Raw genomic sequence first — 18,755 nt, forward strand, 5'->3', positions numbered from 1 at the left:
AGACTCGACCTCAATAGATTGGTCTTTTTATAGCCTTCCACTGTCAGATTTAGCCTCTACAAGCTTCGCCTTCTGATCGACTACAACTTCGGCAAGCTTCAACTCTAGATCAGCAACCTTGGCTTTCAAAGCTTCGGAGCTCTCCACAACCTATTTCTAAGGCCCTCAGCATCTTGTCGAATGTCTTGAGCCGCTGCTCCATCTCAGCCATCACATTGTCCTTCTTTGCAGAGATCTCCTTAAGTGTTGTGTTATCCGCCTCCGCTCCCGGGTGTCAAGTGCTCAGGTATCATGCCCCAATTCGACCCGTGACCCTCTTATATTCATAGTTGCGCCTTCCCCATCAGAATGGTTTTAAGGGGTATATGGTTGCCAACATGATATCAAAGCGTTAGGTTCATATAGGTCATAGGTTCCTTAAGGGAATTTTCCACCCTTATGGGTGAAGGGGAGTGTTGAGTGTTGTGTTACCAGCCTTCACACCTGGGTGTCACATGCTCACGTATCGTGCCCCAGTTTGACCTATTCATAGTTGTGCCTTCCTCATCAAATCGATCTTTTGGGGTAAATGGTTGTCAATACTCCTCAACCCTCGTCCTCCCTTGGATGGCATCATTAATAGCTTATGTTCTCCCTCGGATGGTATCATCAAATAGCATATGCGGTCGCATATTGCACAAAATATTTTTTTATTTCAAAAAAATAAATAAATAAAGTAAAAAATAAGAAAAAAGGGGGAAATGTTTAAAAACTCAAAAAAATATAAGACAATAAAAACAAACCTATAACAATATATTTGAATTTTAGATAGCACTCATTATCAAATTGAATAAAATTTATTACATTTAGTCATTTAGTAACAAGAATAAAAGAACTCAAGAAGCTAAATAGTCAATAATATACAAAATATTCATGATACGAAGGTGGTCTACTTTAATTATCAAGTTCTAGTTCTAGATAATTAAAATGGATTCTGCTTTAATAGTTTAATCATTGGATGCTATGATCTTATGTTAGAATGTATAAACTCAATATTTTGAAAAAATAAAATTTAAACAGAATATATGCGAGTGAAAAAATAAAAGAAATAGCTAAGAATAAAGCATGAATAGGGGGTGGAAATAGGGTACTTGTAGGAGAAGATAGATTAAAATAAACTTGAATTTAATGCTCCAATAGTCAAATCATTTCCCATTGGAGGTATATGTCATCGCATATTGTATATGCCATCGCATACTTTTGTATGCCATGGCATAATGAACTAGAAACCCTAACCGCATATGCCATGATGGCATATGTGATCGCATTTGACAACACTAGGTGTCAGACCAACCCCGAGACATCCAAATCAAAACATGTTGGAGCTGGAAGAAATAAAGGAAAATACAGTCGGAAGCAAGAAATAAATATCTAATTACCATCACCAAAGCTCTAAGACCGTCGTCGTACATGCTCTCAAGCCGTTCACTGAAGGCAAGTGCAATGGAACGCTTATCCCTTGGTAGTCGGGCCGTCTCAAAAAGCACATTGGCTACCTGACCATCAACAAGAGCAGAGTCTCCCTCGTTAACACTCCTACTTCCAAGTTACGAAATTGTCACCCAGGCAATTGAGTGGGAGAGCACTCTATTCTCGGATTGAAAAAGAAATGCTCGCTGGGGGGGGTGCTGTGGAAGAGCAACGAGAAGAGAAGACTTATCATGCATAGTTTGAGCAGCTTGCTTATGCTACTCAGAACCTCGCTTGGGACCCTTTTTCTGCTTCTTCTGAGGTTGAGCTTGGCATGAGAAGGGTTGAAAGGGCTAGTGCCTAAATCTTCGACAAAAGGACACTTGATATTCAATGGACCCATACCCTCATATGGATCTTCTGGTTCATCTCGAAGACACCTTAAAGGGGTTAGAAAAGAGCGGTAAGGAGTAGCAGAAGGTTGGCCACTTGAATAGGTTGAAGCTTAAGACCCGGATAAAGCTACGTCTCCGCCCTTGGAACCTTCAGAGTCAATTTCAATCAACTCTGTAACCCTCTAATACTCCTCTAGATTATGAAGGAGTTGTTTGATTATTATAGACTCAGGAACCTATTTGTCCTTGGCAACATCTGCAAAATGAATATAAAGGGAATTAAAACCTCGGATCCGAACATGAGGGGGGCAGGACTCTTTAAATTGAAAGATTGACTTTCTAAATTAAAAGAATTATACTTTAAGGCAAGAGAAGCATGCTCAGGGTCACATTCCCATTGGCCCGTAAGAACAATCGGATATAAAAACCAATCTTTATCAGAATCGGGGAGATGAATGAAAAGGTCTCTCCCCTTCCTCTTCGAAAGAAAAAAAAAGAAGCCCAGTCTGTTGGGACAACGCTTAAGCTCGAACTGAGATCGGACATCCCAAAGACCAAGCTAGTGCCTCTCTTCGAGAGGAGTGTTCATCCGCTCAATTGACTTAATCAGACGGTAGAAATTCCCACTAATCTGGCCAGGGGACCACTTGTCAAAGTCAAGGACTTCACAGGTTAAAGGAGAAAGGGAGCAGTCAGACCAACCTTGAACTGAACCCAAAAGACTATGGTAGTCCCCTCCCTAAAACGATTGTTGTGCAGAGACTCCGCACAATATTCTATGCCAACATTTGCGAGAATATTACTCTTCCCTAAAACTATCCATTGAAGGCCTAGCTGGGGGTTGGTACTTCTTAGAGATCATTAGAGCGAGACACAGGTCCAAACCAAAAGATAAAAAAGAGACTAAGAAACTAAAGAGAGAGGAATAGGACAAACCTAAGATGAGGGAACTTCACCACAACGCAAAAAAACAACAATAGGGGGAGGAGGTGACCAACAAAGAAGAACACCAATAGAATATCATAACATCCAAGAGGAAACACGAAGGCAAAAGTGAAGAAGAAAGTGGCCTTATATAAAGATTGGCAAGATATTGAAATATGAGAATCTCTCCGTCTTCACAATAAATAAAGTCATTAAGATCGAAAATACATGCTGGCAATAATTGTGCATAACTAAAATGCCTCCAAAACATGAAAAGGCTCCACGAGGCTTGCAAAAACTGAGGCCAGTGGACATTAGACACATGCATCAGTCATTATGACGCCTACTCCAAAATAGATAGTCGTATGACGAAAGAAAGAAACAACAGAACAAAAAGTACAGGAGCAATTACAATTGGCGAGGATTAAAAGATGACCAAGAGACACAAAGACACTGGTCCTCAAAAGCTTAGGCATCATACTTGAATCCCTAGGTCGAAGGCGTGTGGAGGAAGAATCCCCGAACTGATTAAAGGCAGGCATGAGTCCATACGAGCAAGACTCATCAAGATTGACACATGTCACGAAGGGCAGAATACGAACAAGGAAGTCTATAGAACGGACATAGGAATCAAAACGCAAAATCAAGCAAAAACAGATTTTTATTTTTATTTTATAAGCAAAATTTCATTATTAAAGAAAAGCAAGGTCGTACGAGGTGGCCAACCAAGCAAACAGCACATACATAAAGATAATCTCTCGCAATACTACACACACCCTCCCAACTTCATATAAAGTCCTCAAATAACCTCTAAACTCCTTATACGTTTTAGACCACAAAAATAACAGACCAAGCATTGACAAAATAAGATTGATAACGAATGAGGACTTGTTGTCAAAGATCCTAGAATTACATTCCTTCTATGAGCCCCAGCAAATTGCAAAATGGGTAATACTCCAAAGCACCCTCTTCATCCTAGGGTTAAAACCTGGACAAAGATAGGGGAACAACTCTGGACTCCAAACAACTCAAGAAAGTGAGATCAGATCTTATGAGCCACAGTACAGTGGAATAATAGGCGATCAGCTAACTATGCATCCCTTAAACACATAATACAACAATTCAATCCACAAAATCCCCTACGCCTCAAAAAGTCCACCATCTGAATTCTACCCAACACTACAATCCAAATGAAAAAACCCACCTTGGAGGGCACCTCGGTATACCGAGCTACCAAAAAGGAGGCAATTGTGGAACTCACCATTAGATAAAGACATGTGTCACCCATAACCCAGTAGGTCCAACTTGAATATAAGATACTTTCGACTCAAGGAATCATATAACGAGCCAAGAAATCAAGTAATCTAGCCCAAGTAAGAAGGTATGGCTCAACCGAGAGAGTAGTCCAAAGTAAAAATAAATAAAAAATTGATTAGCTCGGGTATAGTAAGACAAAACTTTATGGCAATTGGACTTACTGAAATGGAATCAAAGAAAATAGTGATAATCCCATGAGTAACAAAAGAAGGTCCACACAAACCCTAGAAATCTCCAATAATACTTGTTAAGAAAAACATGCTCACCAGGTTTCTTCGATCTGAGACCTTTCTCAAGCTCAATGCTCCATTCCATGGCGCAAGCTGCAGAAATCCTCTCCATCATTCCTCACACCCCAACACACAATAGTCTCAAGTTGGTGTTAGACTCATCGTGCCCTTTTACACTATATTTGGATTGAGATAAGAGAAGAGAAACCCTGTTTCTCGCCACCCTGTTTGGATTTACAAGAGAAAGAACAGAATAATTTAAGTTTCTCCTGTTTGGTTAGTAATCATAAGATAAGAGAAATTGTTTTGTTAGTCAAATGACTATTATACCATTCATAGTCCAAAGAAAACAAAATTATATATGTATAATGATATAAAAAACATGATAAATATTCATCTTCCAACCAAATATCATACCAACATATATGAAAATAAAATTTTAAAATTTATATAATGACTCCAATAAAGAAAAAGTAACAAATATATTGACTTCCAACTATTTCAAAAAGAGTACGTCCAAAAATTCATCCCAAAGTAACATCTCCAATGTTATAATTCAGTTACATCACAAAAAAAATTAATCAAACAAAGTTACTTCAACAAAAACATCTAATGTCATATCAATGACATAAGCAAACAAATCAAGAATCTCCAGCACAATTCAGCATCATGAAAATTGAATATCCATGCAATTAAACAGACCCTTAAAGAAAATTGACATGAGGACAATATGCTCTCTCTCTCTCTCCTCCTCTCTCTCTCTCTCTCTCTCTCGCTCTCTCCTCTCTCTCTCTCTCTCTCTCTCTCTCTCTCTCTATATATTTAATATATAGAATATATATATATATATATATATATATATATATATATATATAGATATATCGATAAAATGTTCGACACCCTACGTTTTGTCCTAGATGGTTAGAAGTTTTGGAATGGGCTGATTTTTGGTAAGGATAATCCCTATGGTGAGGAGATCATCCTCACCAAAAATCAGCCCATTTCAAAACTTCTAGCCCCATGTTTACAAGAATCGTGGACCGTTTATTTTTGTAAACCATTTTCGATGAGGTTAGAAGTTTTGGAATGGGCTGATTTTTGGTGAGGATGATCTCCTCACCATAGAGATCATCCTCACCAATAAGGGCATGTTCGACACCCAATTTACCCTACGTGTTTTGTCCTACATGGGTTAGAAATTTTGGAATGGGCTGATTGTTGGTGAGGATGATCTCTATGGTGAGGAGATCATCCTCCATAGAGATCATTGTCACCAGAGATCAGCCCATTCCGAAACATCTAACCCCATCAAAAATGGTTTACAAAAAATGAACGGTCCATGATTCTTCAACTTGTAAACATGGGGCTAGAAGTTTCGGAATGGGCTGATTTTTGGTGAGGATGATCTCCTCACCATAGAGATCACCTTACCAAAAATCAGCCCATTCCAAAACTTCTAACCCATGTAGGACAAAATACGTAGGGCAAAACATAGGGCAAATAGTAGGGTGCCAAACATTTTCCTATATATGTATATACCTATTTTGAATGAATTTAGCCCAATTACAGGACACCAATTGAACACACATAAGCTATTTACTCATTGAACTGCCAGCTTGTGATTGGATAAATTCAACAACCCATCACTGAAAAATCATAAGGGGAAAACACTGGGATTCTATACCTAATAACTAATCGACATGAACTATGTTGACTTAAATATGAAAATTGTAGATGAGAGAAGCAAACTTTCAAACATCAACAATGTTGAATTAATTACCGAATTACGATTAGATGAATAATCCCCCCTTCCCCCATTCAACAACAACTCATCATTAAGAAACATTATCAGGAAGAACCCACAGAATTTTTAATTTAACTATCAATCACTCCTTTAAATGCTAAATGAACCATTTTAAGTGAATCTGAGATTAGAATATACAAACATTCTAGGTTTCTATGGTACAAGCAATTCAAGTATTCTAAAGGGTGCATTTTTTAGGATTTTCTTTTCAATTGGGAGATTGTTTGGTTTGTTGTTCTCGTTTCCTTATATGTGTGAGGGAGGTCCTCTTTTCGACTTTTCAGTGATATATCTTATATTAAAAAAAACACAAAAAAAACAAAAAATCAACAATAAAAATAAGATCCGCCAGAGTTCAAATGGATCGTTATGATGCAGAGAAACAAATTAAGACTTAGAGAACAAAGATTAAGCTTCAAATAGGTTTAGCGAAGATTTTTTTTTTTTTAAAGCTCAACGAATGAATCAAAAGGAGGGGATGAGAACTTGTTAATAATTTATAAAATGACTTTCAACAAGTTTGAGATGAGTTTAAGTTTATTTATTTGATTTTCAAATTTTTTTTACAAATTTGAGATGGGTTTTTGTTTGTTTCTTTGATTTCAGTTCCAGGATACAAGGGCTTGGGCTTTGTTGATTATAGAAACAACACAGAACCTGAACTAGAGAGATGAGAAGAACAATGGAAAGAAATGGAAATGCTCTAAGGAAGTTGTTCCAGATGGAGATGTTCTCATTAAAAAGGTGAAAATCAAATAAACAAACAGATCAAAAATCAAAGATTGAAACCATCTAATCATGCATGATTTAAAGAATATGAACCCTAGTTTGAAATCTAAATTTAGTTTTTTGATGTAAAATGATTTTCTACAAAAATAATTACAATTAAATGGTAAACAGGAGGAGTTCCTACCTTGAATGCATCTTCTATAAAGCAATAGCTTCGAGATCTAGCCCCAAACGTACTATTTCACTTTTCAACCTTCCTCTCCGGTTAACACGCGATTTCTTTGGATCAATGTGAAGTCCAAAGATGAATTCTTTATTCTTTTTTTTCAAGTCTTGAATCGATTCTTTTATCTCTACGAAAGCTAGGGTTAGGATTTATCTTTGGAGAAGAGAATGAAAAATTTGTAAATTTCTAATAAGTGTGGTATTTATAGAGACTTAAGGACATAAGTGTTATTTTTGAATTTGTTTTATTTTTTTTATAAAATCTATGTCCTGAGCTCCAATTTTCGCAAACTTATAGTCTATTTTGGATAATTTTTCAATACAAACCTAATGGTGTTATCAAATTTCTCAATTTCTAGCTCTAAAAATCTTTTCCCCTTTTGGGTATAAACTTTACAAAAAATTCGATGATTTGAAAACTTTTTCATTCAACTCTAATTAAGGGTTGCTTACATGATAAAATATGTTTTTCGACCCTCTTGAATTTATTGGTGATGCCAGATTTTCTCAAAAGTTTATATATCACATGCCTTTCCATTCGAAGAATTTGATGACATAATACAGAACTCTCATTAAGTAGTCGATGAATAAAATCTGATCTCCTATATGATCTGTCACAACATGGTTCTTTAACAATATATGTGTCATAGTACAACTTAGATGCTAATATTATAGCCATTTCCAATACTTCAGATTCATCATCATCAGCCATCTAATGTACCAAAAAATATTAAATCATAAGAAATGAAAGATAAACTACATGTGAAAGAAAATCAAAACATCATCTAGAAATCTAATATATCCAAAACAAAAATATTACCATCATCCACCAAGTCTAACATAAATAAATATTTAAACAAGTCATAAGCTAACAATGGCAACAAACCAAAAGAAATAAAATGTTTGCATAATATAACAGAAATATATTTAACTACTCCTTGAACAAAACCATCTCAGACTCCAAAAACTCAAGTCTACATTTATCAGATTGCATGGAACATAAGGCCTTTCTGAACTTTTTTTCTTCATGAACATCATAACAGCAAACTTGTATTTTGTGTAGTATCTTTGTGCATTCTTTAACGCTCATAGGTGCAACATAAGCTTGTGATTAGCTAGTTGCACTACTCTTCGAGTCAACATAGCCAACAAGCCTATCAAGAGGCTTCCCAAGAAATTCAGCATTACTAACGACGCTATGGAGGCTCGGGTTGAGATATACTCTCCTTCTCAGAGGTCCAATAGGCAATGGATCATTATCATCTGCTATATCTACATCTTGATTAACTTTTGCTTGTTGAGAATCAAAATCAGTATCATTAATATTATCATCATCATCGACTAAGTAGACATTAAGAGTTAAAGGAGGTAAAGAGCCTGTGGTAGGGCCCCTACCCTTAACTCCAGAAGCCATTGTATTGTAAAAAATGAAGTCCAAATCTTCTGCATATTCAAGCCTCTTTGTATCTCCATATCCCGTCATTTGAATTTTTCTATATTATAAACCAAATATTCAATAGGTTACTAAAAAAAATTAAAAACTAAATAAAACAAAATGACACATTTCTAATATACCTCTAAATGTATGATCCACCATTCATCATCGACCACCATTCTCTTTTGAATATCGCCCCAACCCACCATAGTATGCGAGCAAAATTTAATCCAACATGACCATAATTGCTTGGTACTATCCCAATGATTCTTCAATTGACTTCTATCATAATTCAGACCAATTTTTTGTTGAATTCTTTCATCAATCTCTCATATCCGATCTTATCCAATGTCGAACTTGGCCTTTTACCACTTTTCACAAAATCTACAATTATTTCAATCCATATTTTGTGATGCATAAGATTAGTTCAATTTGCCTTTTCCCTTGTGACTTTTGAAGAAGTGGCCTTTGGAACTTTTGAAGTAGTTGACATCTAACTTATGAGCCAAGAGAAAGTTTTTCCCCAAATTATAACTCCTCATTAAATTTTCTTTTTTTTTTTTAAGTTCCTCATTAAAATTGAATGTAATGGAACATAAGCCAAATGAAAGTTGCTCGAATTAATATTAATATAAGTAAATGAAAACACATGTGAATTCACTCCCCACAACATAAACATATATCTTATTGTTATATTCTTTATAAACCCAATTTCCTTTTGTGTTCTTTCTTTATGAATCAAAAAGAAACACAGAGAGAAGATGAGTGGTATCTGTGTGTTATTGTGTCATACCCAATCTTCTAAAATATCCGATTTAGGAAAAATCAAGATAAAAGAAAATTTGAATAATCTAGAAGAAAAAATTAGATTATATAAAAAACAAAGACATTAATTTATCAAGTTTTGAACTAAAACTTGAAAATTTAACAAAAGGTCAAAACAAGATCTCTAATAACATATCAAAAGAAATTGTAAATAAAATTCTTAAATCTGATGAATTATCTGGTGAAATAAGAACAGAAAAACTAGCAGCTTCAGTAAAAGAACTAGCTAAACAAATTCTTGATATCCAGAATAGAATCGAACCACTAATTAAAAGAATAAATGACATCATTTAATCAAAGGGTAAACTATTATAGCAACTATAGACATAGAAGCTACTAGCTATAAAAATGAAAGAGAAACAATTCAAAAAAACAACTAGTGAAATAATTCATCAAAACAACTAGAAAATCGATTCGAGAGATTTTCAATAATTCATCGAATCGAATTTTTGATTAGTGTGGATGGATGGAAGACTATGTCCACCTTATGCAGACTCTATATCGAAAAGATGAGAGTTTATGTCTAAGGATTTTGGAAAGACAAGATGAGAGTCAAAGATCTTGATTATGCTATTTTTCTATCTTCTTTTCCTTTTATAGAGTTGTAGTGTTGACATTAACTATAAAAATATTTCTAAATAATGATGTTTTTGGCAGTAAAAACACAAGGTAGTTATGACTTATGAGCATGAATCAAGATTAGTAGAAATCAAAGATCACTAGTATCTTTTGTTTATATAAATTCGTTCAACGGATTTACTACATTGAATTGGAAGGATGTACAACAAATTTACTTCAATGGTTAAAAATCTCAACAAAAAAAAATCTGTCAGTAGAATCTATAAAATCTGTCTTAAGGCAGATGAAATAATAGTGAAAAATCTGTCTCAAGGCAGATGAAACAAGGGAAATAGCTTATGGAAACAAAAAGAAAGACAAATTCTGAAACAAACCTCAAGATTCGAGGATGATTTCTTGGTTTCGAGCACAATTTTGGCCGTCGTTCGATGATGCACGCCTCAGAGATCTGCTATTTGATTTTAGGGTTTGAAAAATCCTTAACTGTGAGAGAGAAATTGAATTAAAGCTTGAGGATTTTCGATGGAAATTGGGTTAAAGGAAAAGGGTATTACCAATATTTCGCACCTTACTAATTCTTCATTTTTTTTCCCTCCTGCAAACACAATTATTAAAGCATTGTTTAAGGCCCCGTTTGATACAACTGCCAAAATTTGTTGTTAGATTCTGCTGTAAGAAGCTACTATCAAAAACAATTGTAAAAAGCTTGAATACTGAAAAGCTTGTTTGATAGTCTTGTAAAATTGTTGTGTTGTTTACCAGAATCTGGTAATTATTGTTTGATATAACTGTTAGATTTTGTTGTATTGGGGTAAAATGACCAGAATACCCTTAATGTTGATAATGCACCCAGAATGCATCAAAAAATGACCAGAATACCCTTATAAATATATAATTACACTAAATATATATAAATATAATAAATTTATATTAAAAATTATAAAAATAATTATTTTAATTTTAAAAAATTTATAATTCTATAGAAATTTCGACAACATCTCCTCTTAAAAATGGACATATGAAATTTTCTTGATAAACAAAATACCTACATATATAGTTTCGCTTCTTTCTTTATTTATTTGTTTCTAGAATCCAATGACTCGTATCCTTTAGGTTTCACCAACTTATTCTTTGTCATCTCTTGTTTTCACCTTCTCATCTTCTATCTTTTAATGTAAACATCTAAAATCACTAACCTATATTGTGTATTTAGACTTTCTTTTGAAATAGTCTTATAGTCTTCACATATTGAGCATTCATTTATCCTCAATAAAAATTGTCTATCTGATTTTTATTAGCTTAAACGTAACTAAATGTTCTTCCCTCTTTTTAAAATATGTATTCGCTACGAGGAATTCAAGAATTACAATTCCCAATGCATTTCTTCACCCAAACTAGAACCCTAAATGAATTCTTTCATACCCACCACTTTCCTTCTCTATATGACTATTTAACTCTCCTCCCATAAATATTCTCTCACTATCCGAAATTATTTGGATGAGCTCATCATGTCTTCACTGTATTGTCTTTTAATTATCTCTTTCCTTATTAAAAGTTTTATAACTAATAGTCGATTGCCTATCATCCTAACACCTACAACTTTATTCCTCATCTCTTTATCTAATATTATCACTACACCATTTCTATTTCTAACTTTTCTCACTAACTCTAAGTTCTTCCCTATTAAAGTCCCCAAGTTTCAACTAGCAAAACAAATCCTACACTCCCAAGACTAGCTTCTTTACTCACGTTTGTCCGGTCTACTCTAATGCGAGAACCCTTTTCTACTTCTCATCACAACTGGTGTCTCTCCACTCTCCAGTGTGTCGTTCAAGAGATAACCCTTGCCTATTTTCCGCTGCAGAGCATCGCTTCTAAGTAATGCCCTACCAATAACGGAAGGAAATGGCTTTGTAGATGAAAAATACATACTCCCCCACAAACAGTTCAAAAGGCAGAAAATTTCTAAAACTTTCATCAAAATCCAGTAGCCAGAAAACCAAAATTTATGCTCAAGTATTAAGAACAATCCCGACAAACAATATAACCGAGCAACAATTCTACCCAAATAAAACACAAAAAGAAAGAGAGAAATAAATAAATAAAACTACAAAACCCAAACCAAATTACACGAATTCCATCAAAACCCAGTTGAGGGGAAAAAAATCACAATAACAGTAATGGAACTATTTTATTTATGAAAGAAATCAGATTAAAAGTAGAGAACGACTCGCCTCTTAGATCTTTCCCGATTTCTATAGAGTCTGCGAAGAATGAAAGAAAGAGATATGTTGTTGAGAGAGAGAGAGAGAGAGAGAGGCATTTTCTATATAGCTATTATTACAACTATTTTTTTAAAAGCATCTTTTACCGGCTTTTTCAAATAGCATTAAAAAGCGCTGAAAACAATTTTTGAAAGCAATATCAAACCGAGGCATTCAACTTTAAAAAATGCCTTTTAGACGCAAACGCAGTAAAAACCACGTTTAAAAGTCGTGCTTCGTGAAATCGTGGTATGTTTGGATTGAGAGAGAAAAGAAACTTATTAAGAGAAGGGAAGAGAGGAGAAGAGAAATGCAATTTCTCTACCATGTTTGGATTGATAGGAGAGAACTTGAGATAATTTTGAAATTTTAAAATATTTTAAAAAACATTTAGGGACAAAGTTGAAATTATAAAATATTTTAAAAGGATTTTTCTTCATTTCTCTTCACTTTTGGAGAGAAAAAAACTCACTTTTTTTTCTCTCATTTTCTCTGCAATTATTTTCTCTTCTCTCCCCACTTAACAATCCAAACGAGAGAAATGGAGAAAAGCTCATTTATTTTCTATTCTCTTCTCTCCATTTCTCTCAATCCAAACAAAGCATAAAAGCTTTTGCATAGTTTTATAAAACACTTTTTTGCTTTTTAATCGAAATTGGGTAATCGCAAAAGTTGTTAAAGCCCTTAGATAAGTGTTACCAAAGGCCCACTTCTTGTTTGCAATTGGTAGTATTACTTGTAATGCTTGTTCTTATTTATTTTGATTACTATTTTAATAGTAGCATTTTTTACTTCATTGTTGATTGAAGGCATATAATAGATTAAAACATATTAATGATAGATTTATGTTATATATTTTTTATGTATTTGTATGAACAATTATCATAGTTTTTGTGAAAATATTGTATTTTATAGTTTTTTTTACATAAATAGGCATTCAGGTCATTATTCCAAAATTCAATAAATAAAAATTGTGAAACAAACTGGCTTTTTAGGCTTCTGTGCGAAGCCAATACTTTTGAACCTTCTATAAGAGACAAGATTCTCCTAGACACAACTTCCTGGACTTTGGGCTTCTGTTTCTCCCAAACACAAAAGCCTGAAGTAAAAACTGTAACTAACAAACCCTAACTCAACTTGACAAGGTAACTAAAAAGCTCACTAACGTAACAAGTGCAGGAACCATAGATTTTTTCCCTTGGGATACACAACTGTACATGTTTTATTGGGATGTACAGTTGTGTAACACAAAGGGGAAAATCTACAGTTCTTGCAATTACCCTATCAAGTTGAGTAACAAAATCATAACACTTCTTTTAAATGTTGTTAAGCCGTTGAAATCTCCATCATTAGATCTCTATTGGTCATGTAGACATCTGAATTTGGATGGGTTCTCCATGCAAAATACTTCAAAATCCATAAAAATTATAATGGGCCATAAAACCCAAACCTTCAAGAATCTAATCTATTTTCTATATTTTTTTCGATAAATGACTTAAGACCCTTCCTACATGGCCCATGGGCTTAAGACATACCTCACATCTTCTTTACAACATCATCACTTCTCAACCTAATCCAACCTTAGTCTAATTTAACTCAGCCTATCACTATGCCAACTCAACCCACCACTAAGCCCATTGGACTTAAAACTCAAATACCAGATCTATTCAACCCACTACACAACCATTATCCCAAGTCCAACCATTCTACCCAAGTCCAAAGATCATAACCAATCACCCAAGACCATCAAAGTAAGAGACATGTCACCACCTTAACCCACCTTCCTCATTCAATTACCTACCTCCACCATCTTTTTCTAACAAATCACCTACCCACATCTCAACCCACACATTTCTCTAACTACCCTCATCATTCTCTACAAAACCATCCTCACAAGCCATACCCATACCCCTTCTCTCTAATCAACTCATCTAAATACTTAATCTCCACACCTTTTGGATATATGTCATCACATCCTTTACCCTTCCAAAACCTAATCATCTAATCTCTTACACAATTCATTCTTCTAACTAAAACCCACTCCAATTAACTCACCAAACACTCAATCAACAAATCACTCTCTTACACCCACACTTTCTTAACCAAACACCATTTCCCTTCACCTTACCTAACATTCAACCCCAAATGGGTTGAAAGATCCAACCCATTTGGGTTACAAATGACCCACTTACGCCTTCCACAAATGCCCTTCTACCACCCTCAATTTACACACACATCCTCTTACAAATCTCAAACCATTCTACTTTTTTTCATTATTTCACCCCATCCTACGCCTAAAAGTAACTCTCAAAATCCTATAAAACCCCCCATTCTCCCACAAAAACTCCTCATGCTTGAACACACGCGTTAAAACGCTCAAGTCTTGAAAATCTCTACCAAGCATCACACTCAACTCTCTCTCAACTCACCCACAACTCTCAACTCCCTCTCTCACAATCTCTACTCTACAAACATATCAAGATTAAAACTAATAAGTCCAATTTGAAGATCAAGAAGAAAACCCAAAGGAGATCAAGTCAAGAAAAGTAAAGTAAGAACTAAAAAATTTAAAATAAATAATCCCCCTTCTCTCCCCTCTACATTTATCTTCTTCTACTTCCCTCATTCTCCCTGCACTTATGCACACACCACAAAGGTTTGAGACTAAGGCCTTGGGCCCTTTCCTTATGGAAATGGGCCTTGAATAAAAAGTATACACTTTTAAATTTGTCCCAAGTTTGGAATCATAGAAGAATCCCTTCTTCAATAAGGAAGTCCTTAATGGTTTAAACCGAAATCAAAGTCCCTCACACTCGAAGGTATAAATCAGATCTTTTCGACTTTTCATTTTTATTTTCAAATAGATCGAATCCAAGGTTACTACCAGTGGTAGAGGGAGTGTGGTGCCTAACACCTTCCCTACTACTTAATATGGACCCCCTTACCTAGATTTAGGGTAGACCAATGGACCCTATCCGCACGAGAGTCATTAACAAAAAATAATTTTTCAAAAACTATTTTCCAAGTGACTATTTACACCCTTTTTACAAAAAAGAATGGTGGCGACTCCAAACCCAAGTAGGAGAGATCTTTGAAAATGGAAATCTCATGTCTACAGGTCAACAGTGGAGATTGCATGTAATTTCATGAGTCATTCTTAGGAGTAACAGGATCTCGACTTTTTTTTATAGACATCCAATGTGGGTCATGGTTTTAAAATTCGTATTAACATCTTGTCTCGTCCATGGACAAGATTGAGTCGTCTTGAACAAATTTTTCAATACATTTGAGTCGTCTCATTTAACAATTAAAAAAAATGAACCATGGTTTTAAATCTCGTCTAATACGTTTGACTTGTATATTCATCTCGTTGGTGGCTGATACAAAGACATCGAACGAGTCGTCTCGGTCTCGAATGAGATTTAAAACCATGACGTGGGCGGGATTTCATAGTTGTTTTTATTTAAAAACAACTTTAAAAAAAGTACTTGAAGTCTCAACGTGAGTGTTGAGAAATTTTTTTATTTTTATTTTCAAAAATTACCGATTTTAGAAAAAATATTTTCCTTACTAAATTAGTAGGAGTTTAATTCTCAATAAGGGCTCTTGAGCTCAAATGGATTACCAAACTAGTAATCCAACACAACCCTCTAGATTTCATGGAAAACTCATATCCACAAAAAAAAAAAATCAAAAGACAATTTTTGGGACTTGGTCCAAGGGTTTGAAAATAGACAGCTACGGAACTCCCAAATTTAAAATTTAAATTTAACGATGACAAATAATATTTTTTTGATTTTTTTTTTAAGTTAATATAATTTTGTCCTCTATAACTGTGTAGTATTGGATCATGTTTTTGTATGCCAGAAGATGAGCTCAACACTCTTTGCAAGAGTTGAAATCTTACTAAGCTAGTAAGGTTGGTTGGACTCCAATTTTTAATGGGATCTAAGACATCTTAAATATTTTATTTGGATTTTAATATTTTTTTGGAGTTTTTTTTTGTTTATTTGGGGTTTCTCAATCTCAACTCAACTAGACAAGGTATAAATCGTAAGATCCATAGATTCGTTCCTACAGAATAGGAATGATGTCTACATGTAGGGCTGTCAACGGATAGGTATCCCATCGGATAGTGCTATATCCGAATTCGAATCCAAAAAAAAAAATTATGATATCCAAATTCAAATTCGAACAGATATCACTAACAACATCCGAATTCGTATTCAAAAAAAAATATCGGTTATCCGATAATATCCTACAAATGGGGTTTTACCCTATGTGTGAGAGTAAAATTCCACCTATTCAAATATATAAAAAAACAAATTAATTTTCTTTTGTTTTTCAACTCCAGCATTGTAATATTCCACCAATTTCAGTATTAAAATAGAATAGAATTGGAAGCATATATCAAATGGCCATAAATCTAACAATCACCAATCAAACTGATTTTTATGTGAAATATTAAACAATGAGAGAGAGAGAGAGAGTACCTGTCTGCGAGGGAGATGGAGTCTTCGTCGTTCGTGCGAGAGAGATGTAACTTAAACAGTGAGAGCGAGGGCGAGAGGGTTTCAGATCGATGGAGCCGTCGGATATTGATCGAGAGTGAAAGAGAGTGAGAGAGAGGGTTTGAGAGAGTGAGAGAGAGGGGTTCTATCGATCGCGAGAGGGTTTGAGAGAGTGAGAGAGAAGGGCGTCTGTCGAGAGAGTTCAGTTCGATGGAGCCGTCGGATATTGATCGAGAGTGAAAGAAAGTGAGAGAGAGGGTTTGAGAGAGTGAGAGAGAGGGGTTATGTCGATCCCGAGAGGTTTTGAGATAGTAACGCTGTGTTTGGATTGAGGGAAGGGGAGGGAAGAGAAACTCATTAAGGGAAAGGAAGGGAAGGGAAAGGAAGGAAAGTTTCCCTTCACCCTGTTTGGATTGAAAGAGAAGAGAAGAGAAAAAATCAAGTTTCTCTTGTTTGGTTAGGATTCATAAGAGAAGAGAAGAGAAATTATTATTGTCAAATGACTATTATACCCTTCATAATCTAAAAAACAAAATTCTTCTTGTATAATGATACAAAATATAAACAATCAAACATTTAAGATCAATTTGAGGGGTACCTTTCGTTTAAATGCGTATAAATGAGAGTTTCTATTGCCACACCCACTTTTACTAAGAACATCCTAAGCAAAAGTTAGTGTGACAATAGAATCTCTCTAATATAAGGATTTTATTAACAAATGTCCTAAGAGAACAAGTAGAAATCCCTTATATTAGAGATGGATTCAATTAAGGTCCCTAGTCTGAAAATCTAATGATGGGCTAGTTGTCTTGACGAAAATAAACCTCGAACTCTGCTCAAATGGCCATTATTAATGCATAAGGTTTTCTCCTTTTTCCCTTACTATATGAAATGCTTAATAAGGTAAAAGATACAATCCAGGTGTGGGAGTTCTACAGCCTTAATAGAGTATCATGATTTCTCATGGTTCATTCACTGTTCTAACAAGCTAATGAAATTAGTGAGTATAGAGAACCCAAAACTAATGGATTTATTGAATTTTTCTTGCCTTCATCCAAGATGTACTAATAATAAAGTTCATCTATTGACACAATCATTGGTAATGGTTCCACCCTACTGTAAATTTATTTTTCTCCTCAAATTCGAGCTAATGCACTACTGTCCCCAAACACAGCATTACCCATAAAACAAAATACAAATTACAAAATCCAAATATGAGCTTGTACATTTGGTTCTTGTAAATACAAAATCATTGTTGACAGCTATGCTTTGGATGTCGAATCGCGTTGGCAATGGTCTAATTACGGCCTTGTTTGAGAGCGCAAACACCTTCAATCTTGTGAATCTCTCACACGCTTTCTCCAATGCACTACCAACCGCTTTCTCTATCTCTCTACATTGAGAAGTGGTGCGACAATGTTGAGATTGGAATCTAACACCGTCGCCTTCAAGGACCTAAACAATCAAAGCCACGAAGAATTAAATAATAGGCTTGTAAGTGACAGCGTCTTTCTCAATATATAGATTAGAGAAAATAACAAAAACACAGATGGAGAAACATCAAAATATGGAAACTAAAAGCATACCATGGACTATATGGACATAAACAACCAATAAACCAAGGAATTGGAATAAGGGTTCTAAGTGGTTAGTCATGATTCTTAGTAAAATCATAAAAATTAACAAAAACCCAATTAAAGAAACATGAAGATGAAGATGGAAACTAAAAAACAATCACTTAATCATCTGTTCCATTCGAGTTTAAAACTTCAAACCCAATCATTTATATACATTTGATCTGGTGAGAATGACAGAGTATTTTACCATCGAAATGAAGAGCCTGCCATATTTGCGTGTGTATCAAGTGCTTGGTTTGTATTTGCTAGTGCGTGCAAAACTCCGTTTCAGTGTCAAGTCACTCACACAACACTGTCATTGTTACGTAAATATTTTCTTCTTTAAAGTTCCAATATACCTGAACAAGCCCTATGTTTCATTAAGTTTGATTGCTAAAGTGCAATACAGAATCTGAAGAAGTGAAGGACGATTACAGTATATAGAAGTGGGA

General features: G+C 34.8%; 1 protein-coding gene across 16 annotated transcripts in view; it reads right to left on the minus strand.

The window, feature by feature from the left end:
* Positions 1-17,033, minus strand: part of EMB1895 (ARM repeat superfamily protein) — a 38,360-nt gene extending 21,327 nt beyond the window's left edge. Inside the window, exons 1-4 of one of the 16 annotated variants that reach the window (XM_086447437.1) lie at positions 16,670-17,030; positions 10,480-10,507; positions 10,287-10,360; positions 4,352-4,539 (exon numbers count right to left, since the gene is read on the minus strand). In XM_086447437.1, the coding sequence (XP_086303563.1) occupies positions 4,352-4,430 (79 nt within the window). In that variant the 5' untranslated portion in view covers positions 4,431-4,539; positions 10,287-10,360; positions 10,480-10,507; positions 16,670-17,030. Of the gene's footprint in view, positions 1-1,418; positions 4,306-4,351; positions 4,540-7,032; positions 7,202-10,286; positions 10,556-16,669 lie in introns of those variants that run through there. The other 15 variants (XM_086447432.1, XM_086447433.1, XM_086447429.1 and 12 more) reach the window with 15 other exon arrangements.
* Between the last annotated feature and the right edge of the window lie 1,722 nt (positions 17,034-18,755).

Source organism: Akebia trifoliata, chromosome 7, assembly GCF_017979445.1.
Source record: "Akebia trifoliata isolate Shusen 1 chromosome 7, ASM1797944v1, whole genome shotgun sequence".
Taxonomy (NCBI): domain Eukaryota; kingdom Viridiplantae; phylum Streptophyta; class Magnoliopsida; order Ranunculales; family Lardizabalaceae; genus Akebia; species Akebia trifoliata.